This window comes from Dinoponera quadriceps, unplaced genomic scaffold (assembly GCF_001313825.1).
Source record: "Dinoponera quadriceps isolate SergipeBrazil2010 unplaced genomic scaffold, ASM131382v1 scaffold167, whole genome shotgun sequence".
In the NCBI taxonomy this organism is placed as follows: Eukaryota; Metazoa; Arthropoda; class Insecta; order Hymenoptera; family Formicidae; genus Dinoponera; species Dinoponera quadriceps.
In genome coordinates this window covers 161,343-183,224 of record NW_014554365.1, presented here as the reverse complement: position 1 = coordinate 183,224, position 21,882 = coordinate 161,343, and the positions used below count along the sequence as shown (strand labels likewise).

The following is a 21,882-nucleotide window of genomic DNA, read 5'->3' as shown; positions in this document are numbered from 1 at the left end:
AACGACAGGGAAGATTTTCTTCGAGGTCGTTTTTTTTTCAGAGATTTGAAGATCAAGGTAATTTTTTGAAATAGAATTACGTTTCTGTTTGTACGACTTTACAATCAATATCGACAGGAGTTCGGTGACTTATGATCTTTAAGTGATTTTGAACATGGAAAATTACGTATGTTCGAAGAAACGAGAAAAGTCAAACATTTATGCTCTTCGATATTAATACTTAAAGAATTATCTCGACCTTCAAATCTCTGGAAAAAGTGACCTTGAAGAAACTTTTTTGTCATCATAATTGCCCCCGTCGAGCGGTGCAACTTTTTCCTCGGACGTTTCTTCGTATCACTAAAGTGAAATATTCCAGACGCTCGATTTAAGCGGACCATCCCGTATATATGTGTAGCAAGGTATACTGTTATTAGCAATGATCTTACTTACCTTACTTATGCGCACAAGGATAACGGGCGGAGAAATATGCGACGAGATCTATCGCGCGTCGAAATCTCTGGAAATCAACTTGACATCATCGAATATCTCTCTCAGTGAGTCGACGTGGAGTCGTCGCGTTACCTCGTCACTACCGACGGTAAAAAACTTTGCGACGGCTGTCTGACGGATACCTCCCATGCACCAGACGCTCCAGATAAAGACAATCGTTTTATTATTGATATGTACATACAATAAATTTATTTACAAATAATACAATAAATTTTGACGTCGTAAGTTATTCGTTCTTGATGATATATGTTAACAAAATACTACGCTCTTACCGATTATTGTGCCGTGCTGATATTTGAAAACTCTTTTGGTCACGGAAGTTTCTTCGTTTCTCTTTCGTCACTCGCGTTATTTTTTCTTTTTTCTCTTTTTTTTTTTTCGTTTCGTCCACACGCTTCTTTTAATGTAAACGGTAAATGTTCTGGTTTTTACCCTGCACAAATATTTACCCAAGAAACGTTAACGACGTTTAGACGTAGGCAATTCGCGATTCTCTCTCTCGGTGATCGCGCTCCTCCCGTTTCATCATGCGTGTTGGGGTAAAGTGTTTCCTCTTTTTTTTTCCGTACTTCTCGTACTTACATAAACATTATATTAGCTATTACTAAAATTATAAAACAAATCGGCCATGCCTTGGTGTACGACGATCTTGAGTTCCCGTGGTGCATCGCGGCTGGATGTTCCTCTGCAACAGAAATTTTCATCGATTCGACACGATGCGGACGAAAGCACGTGGCACGATCGGTTTTCATATATCGTTTTATCGCGCTGCGGCGGAAACAGGATCTTGCGCGCGTTACATTCGAACGATGGGTGTCTGGTTTTTGGAAATTGGCCTTCTAAAGCCAGTTCTCAAGTTACGAACTGCGCGCTGCGAAATTTGCATTTATTCAGACGTCATCGCGAAAACGTACGAACGCGTCGAACTAATCGACACGCGGTCGATTCGACAAGATTGCTGTACGCGAAACTTAAGGTAGTAGTAGTATAAAGTGAGTTTTTTAAGAATTCGTTGATACTTGCATTATATAAATTTATATAATATAATTTGATTCTTGGCATAATTCGGAAAGGATTGATCATTCGAAAATTGAGATATTCACGACCGACATTTTTTATATATGTGTTCGTTGAGGTTAATGTCTTATTTATAATTTTTATTTTATAATTTTTAGTTTTTACAATTTTTTTAATTTTTACTATTTTTAATTCATTAAAAAGATGAGGCAATGAATTAAAAAGGTGTATCTTGCAAGGTTATTTTCCACCCCCTGTCACCAGGGGGGATGATGGATGACGACCAAGTGAAATTATTTTCTGAAAGGCGAAGGTTCAAACTACATATTTCAGTAATAAGATCTAGGCCGGAATCTACCTTCGTCATCGATAAAAAATTCTTTAAGTTAGATAAATTTGCTGCTTCTATACAGAAGAAGAGGAACGAAATGAGTTAACGCGTCGCTGAAAATACGGCGCGCTACTACTACCTTAAACGAGTATTCAGCCTTAAACGAGTATTTGCGTCGTCTTCGACGCAACCGACGAGCGCCGCGTTTTTCCTCGAGAACCACCGATGGAAATTTTCCACACAGGCCCGAAACTAATGATGCGCCGGATCTGATCTAATCAGTTCAGGCTAAATTGCAGGCCATCGATATGCGGCGCGTTTGATAAACGTTCTTCTGCACGAATTGAGCACGACGGCGACTTTAACAAGGCGCGCCGCTATGACAAGCGACTGGCGATGAGAGCGTCCGAGTGTAAGCGCGAATTTTCAGGCGCGCCCCGTGTGTACACGACCCGTCCCCTCCTTTTTCCCCATTTTTTTTCCGTACCTCGCGCAGAGAAACAAACGAGCGTTGTTGCATGCAAAAATATTCGAAAAGGGACGCATTGTGCATCGAATGCGAAAAAAATTCGGGCGATACGTGTGTGCGCGAAAACGTATGACGTTGACACGATGACGATAACATATTATCCGCCGTACGTGCATATCGATGGACCATTGTATCCGGTCAAGCCGTCAGCTGTTGCTTTAAACAGTTAATGCTTCATGTTTGTAATTAATATGTCCACCCTCTGATTATATACGACACGCCGATCATCCGTCATGCATTGTGCGAGAGAATTTACGGACGAAAGCTGATTCGCTGATCAGCGACGCGTTACGAAATCGTGCGGACGATGCGTTTCGCTAATTATTATTACTCCCGTCGAATTATTCTTTCTTGTCGCCCCTTCATTTAAAGAAGGTAAAAGAGGGAGAAGGAGACTCTCCTTCGTATTCGCATCACGAATCTTCCGTCTCCTCGGATGCGGAATGACGGATCAGGCCGGCTCAGGCGCTAAATGAAAAAGTGTTACGTTCAGGGACGATAAAACAATTCGCGCAATCAACTTGTAAGCGTCGCGCGAAGTCGTATCGCGCGCTTGATTGCCGACAGCGCGAGAAATAAAACTCGTAAATTCCGCCCGCTTCAAAAATATATCGAGTTACGAGAATGGAACGGAAAAAGCACCGCCCTCCTTCGGGGACGGGGGGACCAAACAATCCGCTTCCGTTTGATTTCACTCCCCCNTTTCCCCCCCCCCCCCCCCCGCTCCGTCACCGGACGCGCCCGGAAATTGCGCGAGATTTTCGCGCGAAAATCAGACTTTGAGAATCGTTCTCGTCGTCGCGAATCGACGCGCTCCGCGCGGCACGCTACGCCGTCGCGTACGGGATGAGAGAAATGAGGGGGGTGAGTAAGAAAAAAGGGAAGAAGAAGGGAAGAAAGAGGAGAAAGAGAGAGAGAGAGAGAGAGAGAGAGAGAGAGAGAGGAATGAAAGAAAGGAAGAAAGAAGCGAGCTTTCGAAATCAGGCGCCGCCGCACTTCGCAGCTGCACGTACAAAAGATCTATTCACGGTGTATTCCCGCCGCCTGAGCAATCGACTCGCCGCAACCATCGATTTCAAGCTTAACGCGCGCGACTTGCCGGCCGTATTCGAAAGCACGCGCGAAATTTACAGAGAAGTCAATCAACGTTACTTCTCCGCGGCGCTCTGTTTCTATCTCCCTCTCTCTTTCTCTCTCTCTCTCTCTCTCTCTCTTTCTTCTTCTCGCGAGACGCGACAGACGGCTATTTCTCCCCGATTCGTTGTAATTGCGGTAAAACCGCTCGGATCTCGAATTCTTTTTTTTTCAATTTATCGGAAGCCGGCAAACTGCTGCTGCTGGTCAGAAATTGGGGAAAAAAAAGTTTCCTGTCGACGCTCAGTGCAAAATTGAAAAAAAATAGAGAGAGAGAGAGAGAGAGAGAGAGAGAGAGAGAGGAGGAAAGAGGCAGAGCGCAAATAGGGTTTCGCCGAAAAATAATAACCGTTTTTACAGTAATACGATGTGCAAATAGCGCGCGCGCACGTAAGTAAATTTCAACTCACCGTTAACAACGTGCACCTTTATTGTACTGGGATTCGCGTTGCTCGGCTCGCACGTGTACCGACCGGAATCGCTCGGCACGGCTTTCTGGATCATCAAGCGACTCGTTGTTTCGGGGCCTTTCTCCGTGACGAGACTGATGCCGCCGCGCGGCGAGTCGAAATTGATAACCTGGACAAAATCACAGCGTATCGGCGTTTTCGTTACGAAGGGTCGTGCGACAGTGTGTGCGCGCAGGCGACACACTGCCACGAATAATTGAAAGTGACACACATGTACATATGCACACACACACATATATGTACGTGTGTACGCGCGTATACGCACGGAGTAGCGCAGGCACGAGAGCCAGTCCAACGGAGAGATATTAAATATACATGCTGTAAACGCGCGGTCGTAATATTCGCTGTAATAGTAATGTCATTGTCGAGAAGTGAGTTAATGCGATTAACCTTTCGGCTGAATTATAGATTAGATAAAGCCGGAGTTGGGCTTGAAGAGCTGCAGCGAAGGGAAGTTCGTTAGTGATCTATGAGTTCTTTTCTGCACTACCGAAACGTGGTGCGCATCTGATAAGCCGATCGATGCGTGTTTTGCGAAACGTTCGATATTCGATGTAGAGTCGGATTCATAGCGCGCGATCGGTGTATGATTTTACGTCACAAGTGAATTGATTCTTTTTTGCTGAAAATTTACATGCGAATGTAAACATTGGGACTACACGTATTGTTCTTAATAATAATTTAATTTAATAAATAATATTTAATTTAAGAAAGAGTAAATAATAGTGCTATGTTAGGACTAGACGTAAATTATGCGAGCGTATTTTGCAAAGCGTGATCCTAAATAATTCATTATTTTTCAAACAATGCGTGTTGCCATTTTATGAAAAAAAGGTGAAAAATAAACTACTTTTGATAATATTATAACAAAAATACTTTTTTTCCATAGAAACACCTATTTTCAACACTTGCTTTCTCAAGCTCAAAATGCCCTCTTTTTCAGTGATAAAAAAATTTTTTTCAAACGCACTCTTCGAACTGCGTGTTTTTCAAACTAACATCATTTTTTCTGTTATAACTATTTTTCAACTTTGTCGTTCTACAGTTGCAGATCGAAATAATCAAAAGTAAAGGAATTACGATTTTTTAAATAAAATAGTACCATTCGCGAGGCCGCTGTTTAAATTCGAATTTTTTTCAGTAACTTAAAACTTGATTTTCTACACGGGGAACTCTTCGAGTTACGAGAAAGAAATGATAGCTTCGGGGAGGAATGCTCCCCGTAATACCGTAATACCGGAAATAAAGACTAACTCTCTTCCTCTTTTTGATTCGCGTCGCCTAATATCGAACACGCAGGCGCGCGCGACGCCGTATGCGTCTCATCCGCAATCATTCTCTCAAAGACGCCGCCGTCCGTTTCCTTACATTTCCCCCGGAATCCCCGTTCTTTCCGACAACGCAATGACGCTCTTTTGGCGGAAGATAAAAGGCGCCTTTCTCCGAGAGCACGAACTGAAGAATAGCACAGGGAGCGTACATATACGTATTTCTTTCGTATTCCCTTTGAGCAGACGCGTATATAACGGCACAGCTCGCGCGCGCGGAACGTAAAATATCCACCCGCCTTTCCTTCGGCTCGGTTTTGTTTTCATTTCCCCCGTTCGAAACTTGCTACCGTGCCGGGGAATCGTTTCGGCCGCGCATCGCCTTACGGAATAAATGCTTATCCGCGAATCGAAAAGCCGGCGGGAATTAATAGGAAAATAATTTCGTTCCTTGCCGGCGCGGCTGTGCGCGCACGCGCGCGGCCGATCTTCTATTTCGCGCTTTACTTTGATCAACGTGCACGATAGTACCTTGTGAAAATTGCGTTACCTGCCGTTTCATTCTAGTAAAAGCGCACGGCCGGGGCGAGCCATGTATCTACGATATATATCCGGCGGCCGATGGCGTAGCGATCTATCGGCAATCGGTCGAGAAATTACTTTTTATTTTATTTTCTTTCTTTTTTTCATCGACGCTCGTGCGCGAGTTTTTAATACGCGTGCCGCGCGCGTACCGAGCGTCTCATTAGCGCGTGCGGAATAATCTCCGCTCAGCCGAGATCAAAAGCGGAATTACAAATATTGGCTCGCAGAGGGGAATTTTTAAATTATCCCTCATCGTGATAGAGAACGACGCAACGCAATGCGACGCCGCAAAAATGTTCCGTCGCCCGGCGTATCGTTTTAGCGGCGTCGATATTAATTTATTTCCCGCGGCGTAAGCTCTTCTTTGTGCGTTCTGGGAGATTGCGAAATTTACGACGACCCTTGTTACACACAATGGCCGGTGTTAAGTGCGAGACGTATTTTCTTCCGCGCTGAGAAAGCACGCGTCGATAGACAGCGTTGATTGTGTACGTTTTTACTCGACGGGAGAGACTTAAAGAACGGCGATTACACCAATTTGCGGTGTCGTAAGCCACAGGTTCGCGGAGAAATGTGAAGGAATACGAGATGGAAGGTCGTATCGAAATGCGGAATTTCGGATAATTTACACAGTTAAAAAATTTCGTGTTAATTTTCATACAATTTTTCACATGTCCTAAACGTTGTCTGTAAAAATTTTCCCGTTGATTTAACACAAGATGAATATGTCGAAAAGTAATACAAATATTGTGTAAAAAATTAACACGAAATTAATACGTTGGTCGACATTGAAAATATAAAATGTGTTATTTTAACATTTACATATATTGAATATCGAGACTCAACACAAAATACATATATCGGGACAATGTAAATACATGCAAAGAAAACAATTTTGCAAGAACAGCAATTGTGTTATTATAGCAATAGAAAAAAAAATTTGTTTGAACAGCCGAAAGATTTATTAAAAGTATTAATTGCTATTTGCTGGATATATGGATAGCAAAATAATTTGGTTATGCCAACTAAATTTTATCGCTGACGCAACAAGACAATTTTCCTACAACAGCAAAATTACATTTTCCGTGTAACAAATTTTTTTGCTGTCACTATATTAACAAACAATTTGCTGTTCCAGTAAAATTTGTCTTCTCTGTGCAATATGTTATTATTAATGCACGGGTATGTTGAGAGTTTTAACAAGAACCGATTTTAACACAAGTACAAAATATTGTTTACTATATAGTAGATCCTTGCGAGGATTTTTCTCAAACTGAAGAAATGTTAGTTCCTAATTTAAAGAATTGGAAATCTGACGTGCTAGATTGAGATGAAAATCCCGTTGAATTACTTTTAAAGCGAATATTATCAACCGGTCTATTCTATCAGCAGCCAGTTATACACATACGCCGAATTACGGTCACAAAAATAACTCATCGTAGACCAAGTTTTCGTCACTCCTTTTTATTCAAGCTTTAGTCGAGATCCATCATAAAATGTTTACCGTGACCGAAACTTAGAATTGAATCTTTCCCTCGTTAAAAAGAATTTAGAGCGGTTCCTCGTGTCTGCGGCGAATCTCCGTGGAAAACTCGAGATCCTCGAGTGGTCTATTCGCGGGATCGACATACTCACATCACTGTTATGACTCCAAACCATCATCGGGGGTGGTTCGGGAGCGAATCTTACGATGCACGTCAGGTTGATGGTGCTGCCCTTATTGACGAAGAGGTCCGGTCCTCCGACTATAACGGTTACCGGTTCTAGAACAAGAACGACATCCGACTTGAGCCGCTTGTGACTACTTGACGGTCGTGTGCAGGCAGCTCGGTTAAACGACCGTAGCCGCCTCATATCAATCTCGTCGTATATTCGATATTTTTATCGCGACACACAGCGCACCGCGTCTCTATGACCTACGCAGAACAAGCTTTTGGGTCAAGCCGTGTCGATAAGATCCTCTCTCCTCTCTTTGCCTGCACGACTTGCTTAAAGTATCACGACGGTCACTAAAGATATATCTTCATGGATATATTATAATATGACCTCATACACGCTCCAGTTGAGTGTAAATGTGCGGAGCACGCAGGAGGCGGCCTGCCGTCCTTTCAGAGACGCTTACTGGGTACCTCCCGGAGGAGCCGCTGCCGTTATATTCTGTACATTTGAAAGTTAAATGGATTTTTGAAACTTCAACGTTGCGATCCGGTGTTACGGAGAATCTTAATTAAGGAGTTAAGTCATGCAAGCTCCTCGTTCATTATATTCTCCTGATACGATTCTGTGAAAATTTCGCAGCATCCGGAATCTATCGGAGTTTGGTTTGGTATCAGGAGAACATGATCAGTGAGAAGGTTAAGGAGTTGAGTCACGCAGGTTCCTCGCTCGTTATGTTCTCCTGATACGATTCTGCGAGAATTACGCAGGATCCGGAATCCATCGGAGTTTAGTTTGCTATTAGGAGAACGTGATCAGCGAGAAGGTGAAGAGGTTAAGTCATGCCAGCTCCTCGCCCGTTATATTCGCCTGATACGATTCTGCGAGAATTACGCAGCATCCGGAATCCATCGCAGTTTAGTTTGCTATTAGGAGAACATGATCAGCGAGAAGGTGAAAGGGTTAAGTCATGCCNGTTATAGTCGCCTGATACGATTCTGCGAGAATTACGCAGCATCCGGAATCTATCGGAGTTTAGTTTGCTATTAGGTGAACATGATCAGCGAGAAGTTTAAGCATTAATGTTAAAGCGTTTTATTAGCTGGGAGATAATAGAAAAACAATACGCCGTCCGATCCGGGTTTTCTTTAAATGGAGAAGTGATATTAATCTTCTAAGGTTTAATATTAGGTCTAGTAAAAAGTAATCCATTATTTTTCCAATAGAGGACTTTACTAATCTGTATCTCGCGTTGTATAAGTCCGATCGGATTACGCCAGATGGCGTTAGAAAGATAAGATTTCGTACTAAAAAAACCTCTCAGACAGTTTTGTGATTGCTTGACTCAATATTGTTTGAGCGCGCGTCAAATATGGACACCAGCAAAGAGAAAATACGCCATATTTTACAATTTTTCTTCGATAAAGGCGAAAACGCAAGCCAGGCGGCTAAACATGAGAATAGTGTTTATGGTCCTGATACTGTAAGAGCCAATCAGGCGCAATTTTGGTTTCGACGATTCAGTTCCGGTAATTTTGATGTCAAAGATGCACCACGCTCCGGGAGGCCAATTGTCGAAAATGTTGATAAAATAATGGAAATCGTCGAGTCCGACCGTCATGTAAGCACCGTTTCGATTGCCAGGGAGCTAAACATTGCACAAAAAACCGTTTGGAACCATTTAAATAAGGCTGGATTCAAAAAGAAGCTCGATGTGTGGGTGCCACACGAGTTAACGTGAAAAAACCTCATGGATCAAATTTCCTTCCGCGAATCGCTGCTGAATCGCAACAAAATCGATCCAAGCGGATGGTTACTGGTGATGAAAAGTGGGTCAATTACGACAACGTCAAGCGAACACGATCGTGGTCGAATCGCGATGAGCCGGCGCAAATGGTGGCCAAGCCATGGTTGACGGTCAGGAAGATTTTGCTGTGTATTTGGTGGGATTGGCAGGGAATTATCTACTATGAGCTGCTCCCCTACGGCCAAACTCTTAATTCGGACCTGTACTGTCAACAATTGGACCGTCTGAAGGAAGCAATCGCCCAGAAGCGGCCAGCTTTGGCCAATAGGAGAGGAATTGTGTTCCATCAGGATAACGCCAGGCCACACTCATCGATAGTGACTCGCCAGAAGCTCTGGGAGCTTGGTTGGAAGATTCTTTTGCATCCACCTTATAGTCCGGACCTGGCACCACGTGATTACCACCTGTTCCTGTCTATGGCGAATTTTTTGGCTAGTGAAAAATTCGCCTCAAGAGAAGCTTGTGAAAATCGACATTCCCAGTTTTTTACCAATAGGGACGAGGGTTTCTATGAGAGAGGCATAATGAAATTACCTTCGAAATAGCAACAAGTTATCGAACAAAACGGTGCATATTTGACCTAAATCGGATCATTGTAACTATGTTAAATAAAGCCTCCAATTTGATACAAAAATAATGGATTACTTTTTACTAGACCTTATATATATAATAATACACATTAACTTTGGGCCTTCCCTAAATTTCATCTATTGGTAAGATAATAATTCTATCAATATAATATTATCAATCCATCCTAAGTAAAGCTATATTTTTCGTCCTAATCCATGAAAGTGTCTTTCTAGCTAAAACCAACACATGTAATCGCATGTGAAGCAATGTCGTCGGTCGGATTTATATAAAGTTATTTGTGAAAAAACACAAATATATCCCTATTTATGAAAATTTTTCCTGATGTTCTTGATGAACGATTATATTATAAACAAGCGGAAAATCATTATTTTTTTAAATAAAACAATTTTAAGATTTTCTCATTAGTATATCTTAAACGCCCAATATACGTAATTATGTATATTAGATAACCCAAAAAAATCGTGTGATTTTCGTTAGAGTTCGTTGCAGTGACTTGTTTTATTTTATAGTGGTTGCAATAGTTTGCAGAGTTCAATGTTTTAAGTGCGTCATAAAGCACAGATACGCGCCAGTCAATCGGTCCGCTTTAATTTAGTGTTACTTTTTTTTGTAGCTGTATAATTTCTATTATGAAAAACCGCACGAACTTTTTTGATTACCTGATATATTCAGAAGATCGTACTTCTCAGGGGCCAATTTTATTCGGACGAGAAAATGTTCATCAGAAACGTCACGAAAGTTTAAAATCGATGATTTTTCGACTCCGTGCGTTTAATTCTTGGGAAGAAAATACCGGGAGAAGAAAGACCACGAATTTCAGCGTTGACTAAATTCGTCGAGGGTCAAACGAAGATTCTTCCCTTCGTATGTAACTATTATTTGCACGATGTTTATATCATGCGAAGAACACTCTCTCTCTTTTCAGCTGGCGAGTGTAACTTCCCAAGTTACATTACATCCGGAGAAACGTTTGAGTCGGACTCTCGCGACGTTACCGGGGAATTTATATCGCTCCAAACATACAAATACGTCTTCTAACGAAGTAAAGCACGATTTCCAAGTTTCGCAGGCGAAGTGAAAACTTACCCCCGAGGAAATTAGAAGTTCGCGACTTTCGCAGGTAAGATCGTTAGCGGGAACAATCGCGTGCGCGCAGGTGGAAACGTACGCTCTTCGTTTACGACGACCGCCGGTAATTTCAGGACTGAAACGCTTCTTGCGGAACGTGGTGTAATTTCTCTTCGGAAGTGCATTAATACATCATGAGAGAATCAATTCTCTTACCGACTATGGTTAGGTACACGGGGTGACCGATGGGCGGGGTCGTTGATATTTGGCACTCATAAATCCCGGAGTCCTTCCGCTGAGGATATCGTATCCTCAAGGTCCAGTCCTCCGTATGAGGATAGTGTAGTGCCTCGAAACGTTGATCGCTGGTGTAGGTGTAACGACCAACCGTTAGCAGATGTATGTCCCGATGCCTGACCCAGGAAACCTGGAAAGAAAAAGGGTTTCCCTCCTCACATTTGCCATTTCACATCGCACGATCGATTACCAATTACTCGCGACGAGTCTCGCAATTCTTTCTTATAACCGATCAGATTCAATGAGAAGGCAATGCTGTAAAACTCGTTACGTTGGCGACTGATCATGTCGACGAATCTAGGACGCGCCCTTTATGGGACAAAATTAAGGTAGTTGTAGCATGAGTTCTTTTTTTTCAGAATTCGTTGAAACTTGTATCATATACAGATTTTAGGTATGACCTAATTTATTATTGGCGCAATTATAAGTAGATTGGTGATTCGGAAGCCGAGATATTTGTAACTAAAAATGACACTTTTCACACGCACTTCTTGAAATTAATGTCTTATTTTTAATTTCTATTTTTAATCTCTTCTAAAGCATATTTAAGATTTCAATGAAAAACTACAGTGACATTAACACGTTTCGTGCCGTTTTTACGCGATTTTCAATTCACTCCGCGTATACTGAAAACAGTGCGGAGATCGATAAATCCGTTATAAATGTTTGATATATTTTTTTTGCAAATTGGAGTTATTTATTATAAAAGTGAATATTTAAAGTATAACGTACATGGTAGAACAAAACAAATAGGTTTATTTCAAAATTAAAAAAATAAAGAATAATAAACGAGATATAGTAGAATAGAATACAATAAATTGAAGAAACTATAACTTATTATGAAACAAATAGAATATGACTTTTTTGAACATTTCGTATTTATAATCGACTGGTACGATGTACTTTATTAAAACAATCTATATATCGATACGGTTTGTTGGAACAATCCTCATAAAATATTGTTACTCGTTTTTTCTCACATTTTCGGTACCCAAATTTCGAACATTTTATATAACATAACAACTGAACATTCATGACAACGCCGGGGGTACCGAAATTGGATCATAATAACTGAAAATTTATCACCATACGAGAAAAAAATATTAAAAAATTTATTTGCCAAATATAAAATTTATTTCACAGAAATAAAAAGTTTATTTAAATACGGCGAAATAAAAGTTTATCCCTAGCAAATAAACAAATTAATAGGAAAGTTTAGGCATATTTCATAAAAATATAGATTGCGTCAAATGCGTCACGAATGCAAATCAAGTGAATAATTACGCGCATCTATATTTACAAGTTACACCATCTAACGTGATATTCCATGGTCTTTACTTCCCCTTACCTACCATCACAATCGTCATACGCTAATAGAACCCTCCTCCCCTCAAGGTGTAACGTAATTATTCAATGGCCCCTTATGTTTCCCAAATTAGAATTGTATATTTGAGCGCAAATATTTCTAACCAGAACCTGTGCGTGGATCTCTCAACTAGAATCCACAATTATTATGGGAAATCGGACGGTGGGATCCCAATTAAATCCTGAGAAGTTTTCTGTGCGGGAAGTAATTACGCGTAATAAGAAGCGCATCGGATTGCGTGCGTTATGGGACAAAGCAGGGCGCGTGATATAGATATACCGTTATAGGGTGAGGTGTCGCATAGGGCGCGACTATGCGAGCAACTAACACTATATATCCATACGGCTGTCGATATCAGGCGCCGCCGTCTGTCAGCGTATTTATCTATCTTACGGGCAAAGTCCCGCGGTTCCCATAACGCATTGTTTGATACATAGAAATTGAAAGCTTATTTGCTCGCGCGGCACCGCGTCGTCGCCGCCGTCGTTCACCGCTGTTGAATTTTTACTATTAAATACGTCGACAGCACGTCGTAAACTGAACGGAGCTGCTTCACCCGGAGACAAACCACCGCCCGGGCGAGCCTCCGGCGTTGGTAACGACATTACGTGGAGTTTAGTCGATACAGATCCACGAATTCCGACAGGAGGAGAGAGAGAGAGAGAACGCATGCTGAAAAGCTGAATACGCGAATAATAATGAGGTTCTCAAGATAAGCAGCGTGCTCGAGTATGGAACGATGTTACGTAATTGTAGAGAAGGTCAACGAATCGTTCATTGAAATTTCAATTTGTCACTGCGCTGTTGCCTCATGTATTGCACACGCGCGAATAAACGATAGCAAAATAATTAACTACTGCCTGTTCAAATAATTAATTATTCCCTGTCCTTTAATTCCGGATGATATTAGCGCGACCCCATCGCCACACCGGCCGAATCGATCGCGTTAACGCGCTCTGTATGTATGTGTGTGTGTGTGAGAAAGAGAGAAGGAGTATCAGGAATTTTCATCTCATCTTTCGCATGTTTTCTTTCTTACATGGAGAAAAAGGTTCTTTTAGATTTAATATTTCTATTTATTTGACTAAAATTTGTTAGAATAGAAATAACATATACGAAATATTATTTGTTTGAGTAAATATTGTATTGTCTCATTCAAGAAAATGATTTAATAATTTAACTTCTATTATTTAACAGAAAGAACGCTATTGTTTGAAATAATATCATTTAACCGAATAAAATATTATTTGGTTACAATAAATATGTAAAATAAAATAATTTCTTTGTAAGAAAATTATCTCTCGTTTCAAATTTTTTTATTTAGGATACATATTCTGCAGATAATTGGAAAGTTTAACGATCGTACTTATTAATCGAAACATTGATTTTTCGGGGGCATGCCAATGATGAAATTTGTGTTTGGGTGCGATAAAATTGATTAAATTTGGGGAAATCTTTTTCTCAGCGTACACGCGGGCTGCGCATCGAGGACGATGCGTTCGCGGGATATATTTTTCGGGGCTGTCTGTTCCGATTACGCTCGCGCGAAAATCTTTCGAGTCGCCATTGGGAAAGGCGCTCCTTTCGCCGGTCCGTTCGAGCGTTATTCGTCGGTTGGGATAGATACATTTTTCCATGGCGGTGCTCCAAGAGCTTATCCGCCAGCAGCCGAGATAATTCAATCCGAAAGTTGTACAGGATGTTCATCTGGTCGTTCTTTTGACTTTATTTGCAGTAAAATAATATCGGCCGCTCGGTCCCCGCCTCGCGATCGCTGCGATCGACTAGTTCCGCTTTCAGCCATGTCCGCAATGCGCACTATCCTCCGGACGAGATCCCCTGATTCGTGCTTTTTACCTTTTAGCGAGGAATTCGAGCGAACGGGCGAGAGAACAGCGAGAAGATTTCGTCCGATCGGAAATACGACACCGAGACGGCCGTATCGTCGAGTAGAACTGAATGTAATTATTTGTGATTAATATTGACGCTGTATTAAAGTCTCCTTTACAATATTACAATTTTGTAATATCGTTACAACATCGTTGTTTTGCTTCGGAGAGGAAAACGTCAAACCCGGTGAAGTTTAATCTAGCTCAGTGCGCGTTCCTCTCTCTCTCTCTCTCTCTCTCTCCCTTTTTTGCTTTTATTTTACCTTTTTTTTTAGCAAGAGAGAGAGAGAGAGAGAGAGAGAGAGGTGAAAGTATTTGCGCGCGATCACACGGACTCGACAACGCGCTTTTCGGATCATTTTACGGAAGCTTCGATGTATTAACCGATCGCGGGGTGACGTCCTCTCGACGGGAGTGACGTCGCTATGGAGAGATTCGTTTTGTCCTGGCTCGTCCTGCATCCGGCACCTGCGCCAGCTGGAGCTCTCGAGATGACACGACCGTGTTATTGGCATTAGCGTTGCCGGCTGAAAGTCAAACAAAATCTATCCATCCTGACGCAAACGACGGGGGTTACCGGTGTGGCTGAAGAACGGGAACGAGGAAAACAGAGGCGCGCCGCAACTGTTGTACCCACGAGTGTGTGCGCGCGTCTAACACGCCGTGCGAATGCAAAATCGGCGTTTTCAAGTCGCCCGTAGAAAGCAATTCTACGGGAAGGGGAGGGTGGGGTGGGGGGAGGGGGATTCGGAATGGCGAGGGTGCTTTTTGGTCACGATTGTTTCATTGTGCCCGGTTTCGGCTGAATCGCGCCGTCTTCGCGCAGCTTCAACGTATACACACTCGTGTCCGATTTCACCATCGGTGACGAATAATCTAGGTTTACATAAACGTCAGTTAAAATGACGAACGTTGGTTTAAACTCGGTTTAGATGGCATCGCAGCCCATCGACTCTTGAAAAGTGTCATTTAAATAAACTTATATTCTACGCGATGAAACGTTTCCAATCATCGATGATTCGTTGATTNATGTAAGTTAATTACTACTTAATTAGTGATACGTATTGGTACGTGTATAGCAAATATTGATCTGTCATGTATGTATCAAGTGTATCTTATAAAAACAAATACATGAAAAATAGGCGCGAATGTTTCAAATATAGAGAAATGTTTATCGATCGAAATAATAATACAGTATAAAGATAAACTGAAAAATGAAAAACGGATGAAGTTTTTACAAAAGAGAAAGGGAAATTTAGGATAAAATGGGGAAAAAGGTTAATACAACAGCGGATTGAGTACATATTTCTTGATACATTATATATATAGACTATATTCCAATGTTCACTGTAAGTACTGGAAATATGATATGTATACAACTTGAGTTATAGATTTGCAGTACTGATAAGTATCTTTCTGAACATAGCCACACGATAGTATAAAGAGAAATATATATTAAATAGATTTCTAATAATAACAGATAAACTTTTTTTTATCAATAACAAATGAATTGCTCGTTTTCAACTTTTCTGACGTTAGATTTTTTACGCAAAATGAACAGAGGAATCGATTTTCGTTAAAAAGTTGTACAATTTCATTTAAAGAAGTGAAATCGACCTTGAAATATCTTCAACGCCTCTATTCATAAAATAATCGTTTTCATTATAATATGTCCCTCTTTGTACTGAACGTGTCAGTATAAACTATTTTTTCACATCTTAAAATTTTGTTAACAATGAAATCGGTCACTTTAAACGAATCACCTTGTATGTGGTATAATCAGAGAGAGAGAAAGAGAGAGAGAGAGAGAGAGAGAGAGAACACAGCTAATGAATCTTAGCCGCTTATGCTAATATAATTTCAGCTAATAAAGTTACACTTCGTGGTAAATACATTTCACTTATATCAGTCGTCTCTTAGCAATGATAGAAAATTTGGTACCAGCCAGAGAGATTCAGATACTATTACTATCAAGTCTATATAAGTCATTTCTCCGAACGGACGGTTTTTACGGAGCATTTCACTCGAGTGAATGGGCCAACGACGCGAATAAATCAGCCCTCTTATATTTTATATTCCACGTTAAAACCCATCGTCGCGCTGCGCTCATCGGAACAAAAGTTTCCCAGCAGTCTGTAGAATTACGTTGGAATGAAATTGGAGCTGTAATATCATAACGGATCCGCACACGCGCTGCGCGCGCGACGCGGAACTATAAATTGTGAAAGAAAATTCGAACCGAAGAACGAATTATTACTTTTCAGCGCGGGTCCGTATATACGCGCCGTACATTCCCGAGTCGAGAATTTCCGCTTGGTGTTGCGAGGCGAGATCGCGTTTAACCGGCGCAAGTTTCGCATCGGAGTAGTAAAGGGTTGAAAAGCCGGTCGCGGCGGTCGCGCTATGTCACGTTCCTAGATTCACCTATACGAGGTATGTCGTGATGCGGCCGTGACGTCACGATAGAGATTTCGCATTGTCCTATCTCAGCACCAGAATCCCGGCACTTGCGCCAGCCCTCGCGCACTCGAGATGACGCGTATGTGTCATTGGCATTAACCACTGCATTGTTTGGCGAAATTCAACCGAAACCTCCGTATGGCGTCGGTGCATGGCGCTATGTGCTTGCACTATCCTCTCTCTCTCTCTCTCTCTGTGCGTCGTACGCTTATACGGCTTCGTGATAACGGAGAGCGAAAATACGGCCGCAACAACGTGCCGTAAGAGCTCGACGTTGCGATATGTAAGAATGATGTGTCGTCGGAGAATCGCGCATGCTCTCGTGTGCTTTTGTATTTTCGGCTCACCATCACGCTCGCGTTCTCCAGTCGAATGTCTCGGTACCGATAAATCAACATTTTCCGCTGCACCCCCGATACACCCGATACCCGTTAATTACATTTTTCTCCTTAATACCGGGATAATTTCGCAGCGCGAAAAGTTCCGATAAAGTCGGGGAATGAATAAGTTACACGCGACGTCAGCACGCCCGATGAACTCCCTCAGGTCGATAACACCGCGGGACCGTCGTAACCTCGTCGTAGCCTCTCCATCCGATCGGTCCTTTAATCAGCGAGTTTCCGTCGAATGAGGAGAAGATCATGGATTGACCGAGACGCGCTCAAGATACCGGGATTCGCCGGCGGTCCTCGCGCACCGTCGCCGGGAAAAAGACGACGACCGCGCTTTGTGAACGCGAAGCACGCTTTCTAATAATCTTGAGTGCCTTGTAGCTGCGCGGCTTTTATTTCAGAAGACCGGGTAAAAACCCGGTTCAAGACGTACCGACAGCAGTAATTTAGCTGAAACGAAGTAAAAGTGCGCAACGACGCGCACTTTGAGCGATAAAATTCCTGGATGCCGTCGGATCTGTACACGACAACTCATAAAACTCGAGGCTGGCGCTCAACTGCCGAAGGGATCGCGCGGAATCATTTTCTTCGAAATGTGCTCCAACCGTTCCTCAATTTCTCGTAGGGCTATTCATACTCTGCGAAAGAGAGAGAGAGAGAGAGAGAGAAGTAAAATAAAAGATACAAAGAAATATATAAATATATCTTCTCTCTAAAGTGCAATCAGTGTATTATCACTGAGAAGCAGTCAATAGTGGTTATAGATATAAGTATAGAACTGCAAATCAGTAAAATTTCCCTGCAAAAGCCTGTTAATAGCAGCAACCGTTTCCACCGGAGAAATCTAATTGCAGAAACAGTGAACAAAGATATTATATTTATTACTTCTTTTTTATTATTTTAATTGCACTCTTAAGATATTGTCAATGACTTTGCCCGAAATATACTTAATTATGTATTATCGAATTAATTTACACCATATTTGAGAAGATACGCTTGTCCCGATGGAACCCGAGTTCGAAATCTCTCGTCGTCATACGGATTACGTTAAATACGGCATATGATTGAAAGCATATGTCATATTTGCGTATTATATGTGTTGTACGTAATATGTATATATTCATGTTATACATAAATATTTGTATTTATGTATATTACATAAATGTATAACATAAAAATTATTTTTAAGTGAAAAAATTCGAAACTTTCAAGCGTATATGTTTTGCGCCCGAAACGAGCTTTTTACAGACTTATATACCATGAATAAGACGGGTCACAACTGATTCTCGTTGCACGCGTTAAACCTCTAAATGTCTGAATGAAAGGTAGATATTGATTGCCGATCAGTAGAAAAACCCATCGCAGCATAAGCTTCATTTTCTCATCGCTGGGATATGAAGTGAACCCAGGTGACTATTCCCGAGTTAAGAGAGTCGATATCCCTCTGCTCGGTCACGGTTGTCATTAGCGGCCGCGCGGGCCTCGTAGCTATTTAATCACTATAATAATAATTATCGGCTCGCTCTCCCGAAATGTCATGACCCACTACTCCGGAGGGTTGCGCATTGCAACGTATCGACGCGCGAGTGTCGTCCGCAATCGTTGCTATGTAAACGAATCGTGAGTGCATGCCGCGCACTCATTCTGCCCGTAGCGTTTCGTTTAATTCCGCGATCGAAGCCGCGAACGCGTTGACAGCGCGCTCGATTGTGCGCGATTCGAGTACCGGGGCTTAACCGTTCGATTAATATTCATAAATCATTACGGGCATCGCGTAACGTCGAGCGGCGAGGTGCGGCGCGAAAGCCCGTGTTCACGATTACGATTCGTTTATCAAGTTTTTACCATCGCTCGTCGAATCCCCCCGTTAATCAACGGCGCATTGTGGATATTTAAGCCGCGCGTTTTCGAAGCGTGAGCGCGATTACGAGAGCCCGTAGCCGGCCGTGTTCGCGCGGCGAATAAACTGCGCGATCGCCAATTATTATCGGAAGGCCGCGAAATGGATATTCGGAAATGCGCAAGATAATCACGCCGTGCTGATTCTCCGTATCGTTACGGTACCCGTGCGACGATATCGCTTCGAAACCAGCGGCTTTATCTAGAAACGCGCCGAGCATGCCGCAACATACGTTACGCGGATAATCGAACGCGAAATCCACCGGAATGCTGAATATTATATTTTCGCGAATGTAAAAATGTTGTAAATCGTCGTGCACACCGGAGACGCGTTAAAATGCGCTCGGGGAAACGTTCCGGCTAGTCCCAGCTGGAATTCTCAATGTCGCTGGTAAAATATATCGCTGTTTCGTGTATCCGTTTAGAAAAATGCAGACTGCGCTGCGTATTTTACAGCGCGTAATTTACAACAGTGACATTTCAGCGATATGCACTGGAAAAGAAGACCGGCAATTACTTACTAAGTGCATTTAACCGGAGATCTCGGAATATTTGGCAACTGTTGCGAAATTTAGCACCTAATTACCAAATATTTAGTTGGCCTGCAATATGAATGGCTTTTATTCAGAGTTAAATCGATTAAATCACATAGTAATAGCTATCGTATATATCTGTTATCGAATGTTTGATGATTATTATTAGATATTTAGCATTACGAAATCATTCAATTCCATTCTTCAAAATATTTTGTAACTATTAATACATATTTATAACTCTCTCTCTCTCTCTCTCTCCCTCTCTCTTTCTCCATACAAGAACACATTACACATTATAAACACGAGAGCTTGTCCCGTTCGTTATATCCCTCCGCTTTGAATCCGATTTCTTCCCGGGAGATGAATTATAAAACGTCTAACGTTGATTCGAATGTAAACGCTGATGAAATGACGAGGGGTGGGGAGGACGCGAGCGAAGGCACACTTTTGTATCCCGACGTGAAATCCCCAAAGTCCTCGCTATTAACGACCTGCATTCATCATGCTTCGCTGAGATAGCGGAGATTACCGAGATCGACCGGGACGACGCTGATCTGCTTTCCTAGGGGGGTGGTGAGGGAGAAAGAGGGAGGGAGGGAGAGAACAGGTAAGCCGAACTCAAGCTAACTTGAACGGATTACGGGCGTCTATACGTCTGCTAATGAAGACAGCCATTATCATCCGCGATGTATTAACAGCGGCTTCTTAGGCAACCCGGGCAAACAGCCGGTAATTATGCACCTTCGCGTTCGCGAGCTGCGACTGCGGAACGGACGGACGTACGGACGACGCTTGATCTTCCTTCCAGTTGCGGCTGTTGTGCGATAACAGCGTCATACATCACAACAGATCCGGCGATATCACGCCGGCGAGTCGAAAGGACGGATTAAGCTGCGCGGGCGTATCGCGGATGCGCGTAACGAGGCTTTTGTAAACTCGAATGACGAATGTCTCTGCCGGCCGGTGCGCGCTTTTCCATCGAGACCAAACATACCTCGATCTTTAAGGGGCTATATACACCCGAGCGGCTCGAAAAGCGGTCGTTTTTCTATTTGAATCTTTCCGCTGACTACACTCATCGACGTTGCGAAGATGTCCTTCCGAAGGACGAGTCTACGATATTTTTATTTATATATTATATATAAAGTTCATTACAAAAAAATTGACACACAACGCTGTAATTACTGCTTATTACCGTCTCTATGAAGCTCGTATATGTCAACATTTTGTAATAGATTTCACGTAATATGCAAACGAAAATATGGAAAAATCATCGCTGTAAAGGACATCTTCGTAAAGTCAATAACGTCAGCGGAGAAGTTCAAATACCGGGCGTTTTTCGAGCCGTTCGGGATGTGCAGCCGTTTAATACCGCGCGGTTGATGGGCGAATGGGCAACCTCGTGGGCAACATCGTGACTCGCAGATTACGATCCCACCCCCTCCTCCCCGTGGTGGGATCGTTCGATTTCTGGAACGAGGAAAATTCGCCGGTAATCTCTCCCGCAAAATTACCCGCGGGCTTTATTACGAACGCACGCGAATCTGAAATTTAGATGTAATAAATATGTAGTTATGGGAGAGAGAGAGAGGGAGAAGGAGCGAAGACTGATCGGTACGCGAGACCGGTTTCGCGTGGCAGCGTGGTATGTTCCTGAAAAATTTAAGGCCGATTGATCGTGTGTAGTCATGCCACCTCGTACTTACGTACATGGTCAATCTCCCTCCTTGTTTTTAAGCGCCTCTTTATCCCGCCGGCGGCGTTCGAACGATCGGAGCGCGACGTAAATTATCGTCGCGTTCAAACGCACGTGGGGAAGGTGGGGGAGGGGAGGCGAGCGTATTGAGAAAAAATAATATCGCTGTTAAGCGGAGTGCGAGCGCCGGTACAAATTTAATTCGCGGGAAACACGCTCAAACACCGGAAGCTTTTCAAGCTGGAATAATCTGTGGCCGGTAATGTAGGTACAGTTTCCACGAGGGGGATTTCCAAAGTGGCGCAATTCGATGACGCGCGCGATACGAACGGCCAGAAACGGAAGACAGGGGTGCAAAGAGGAAAGAGAAGGAAGAAACGAGAAGGAAGGGGGGGGGGG

The 21,882-nt window shown here is 42.6% G+C and overlaps 1 protein-coding gene across 1 annotated transcript in view; it reads right to left on the bottom strand.

Moving 5' to 3' along the window:
* Positions 1–639: 639 nt before the first annotated feature.
* Positions 640–21,882, bottom strand: part of LOC106747442 (hemicentin-1) — a 40,304-nt gene continuing 19,061 nt past the window's right edge. The window contains exons 3-6 of the mRNA XM_014624958.1: positions 11,165–11,375; positions 7,462–7,589; positions 3,914–4,082; positions 640–1,177 (exon numbers count right to left, since the gene is read on the bottom strand). Of these exons, the coding sequence (XP_014480444.1) occupies positions 1,071–1,177; positions 3,914–4,082; positions 7,462–7,589; positions 11,165–11,375 (615 nt within the window). The 3' untranslated portion in view covers positions 640–1,070. The remainder of the gene's footprint in view (positions 1,178–3,913; positions 4,083–7,461; positions 7,590–11,164; positions 11,376–21,882) is intronic.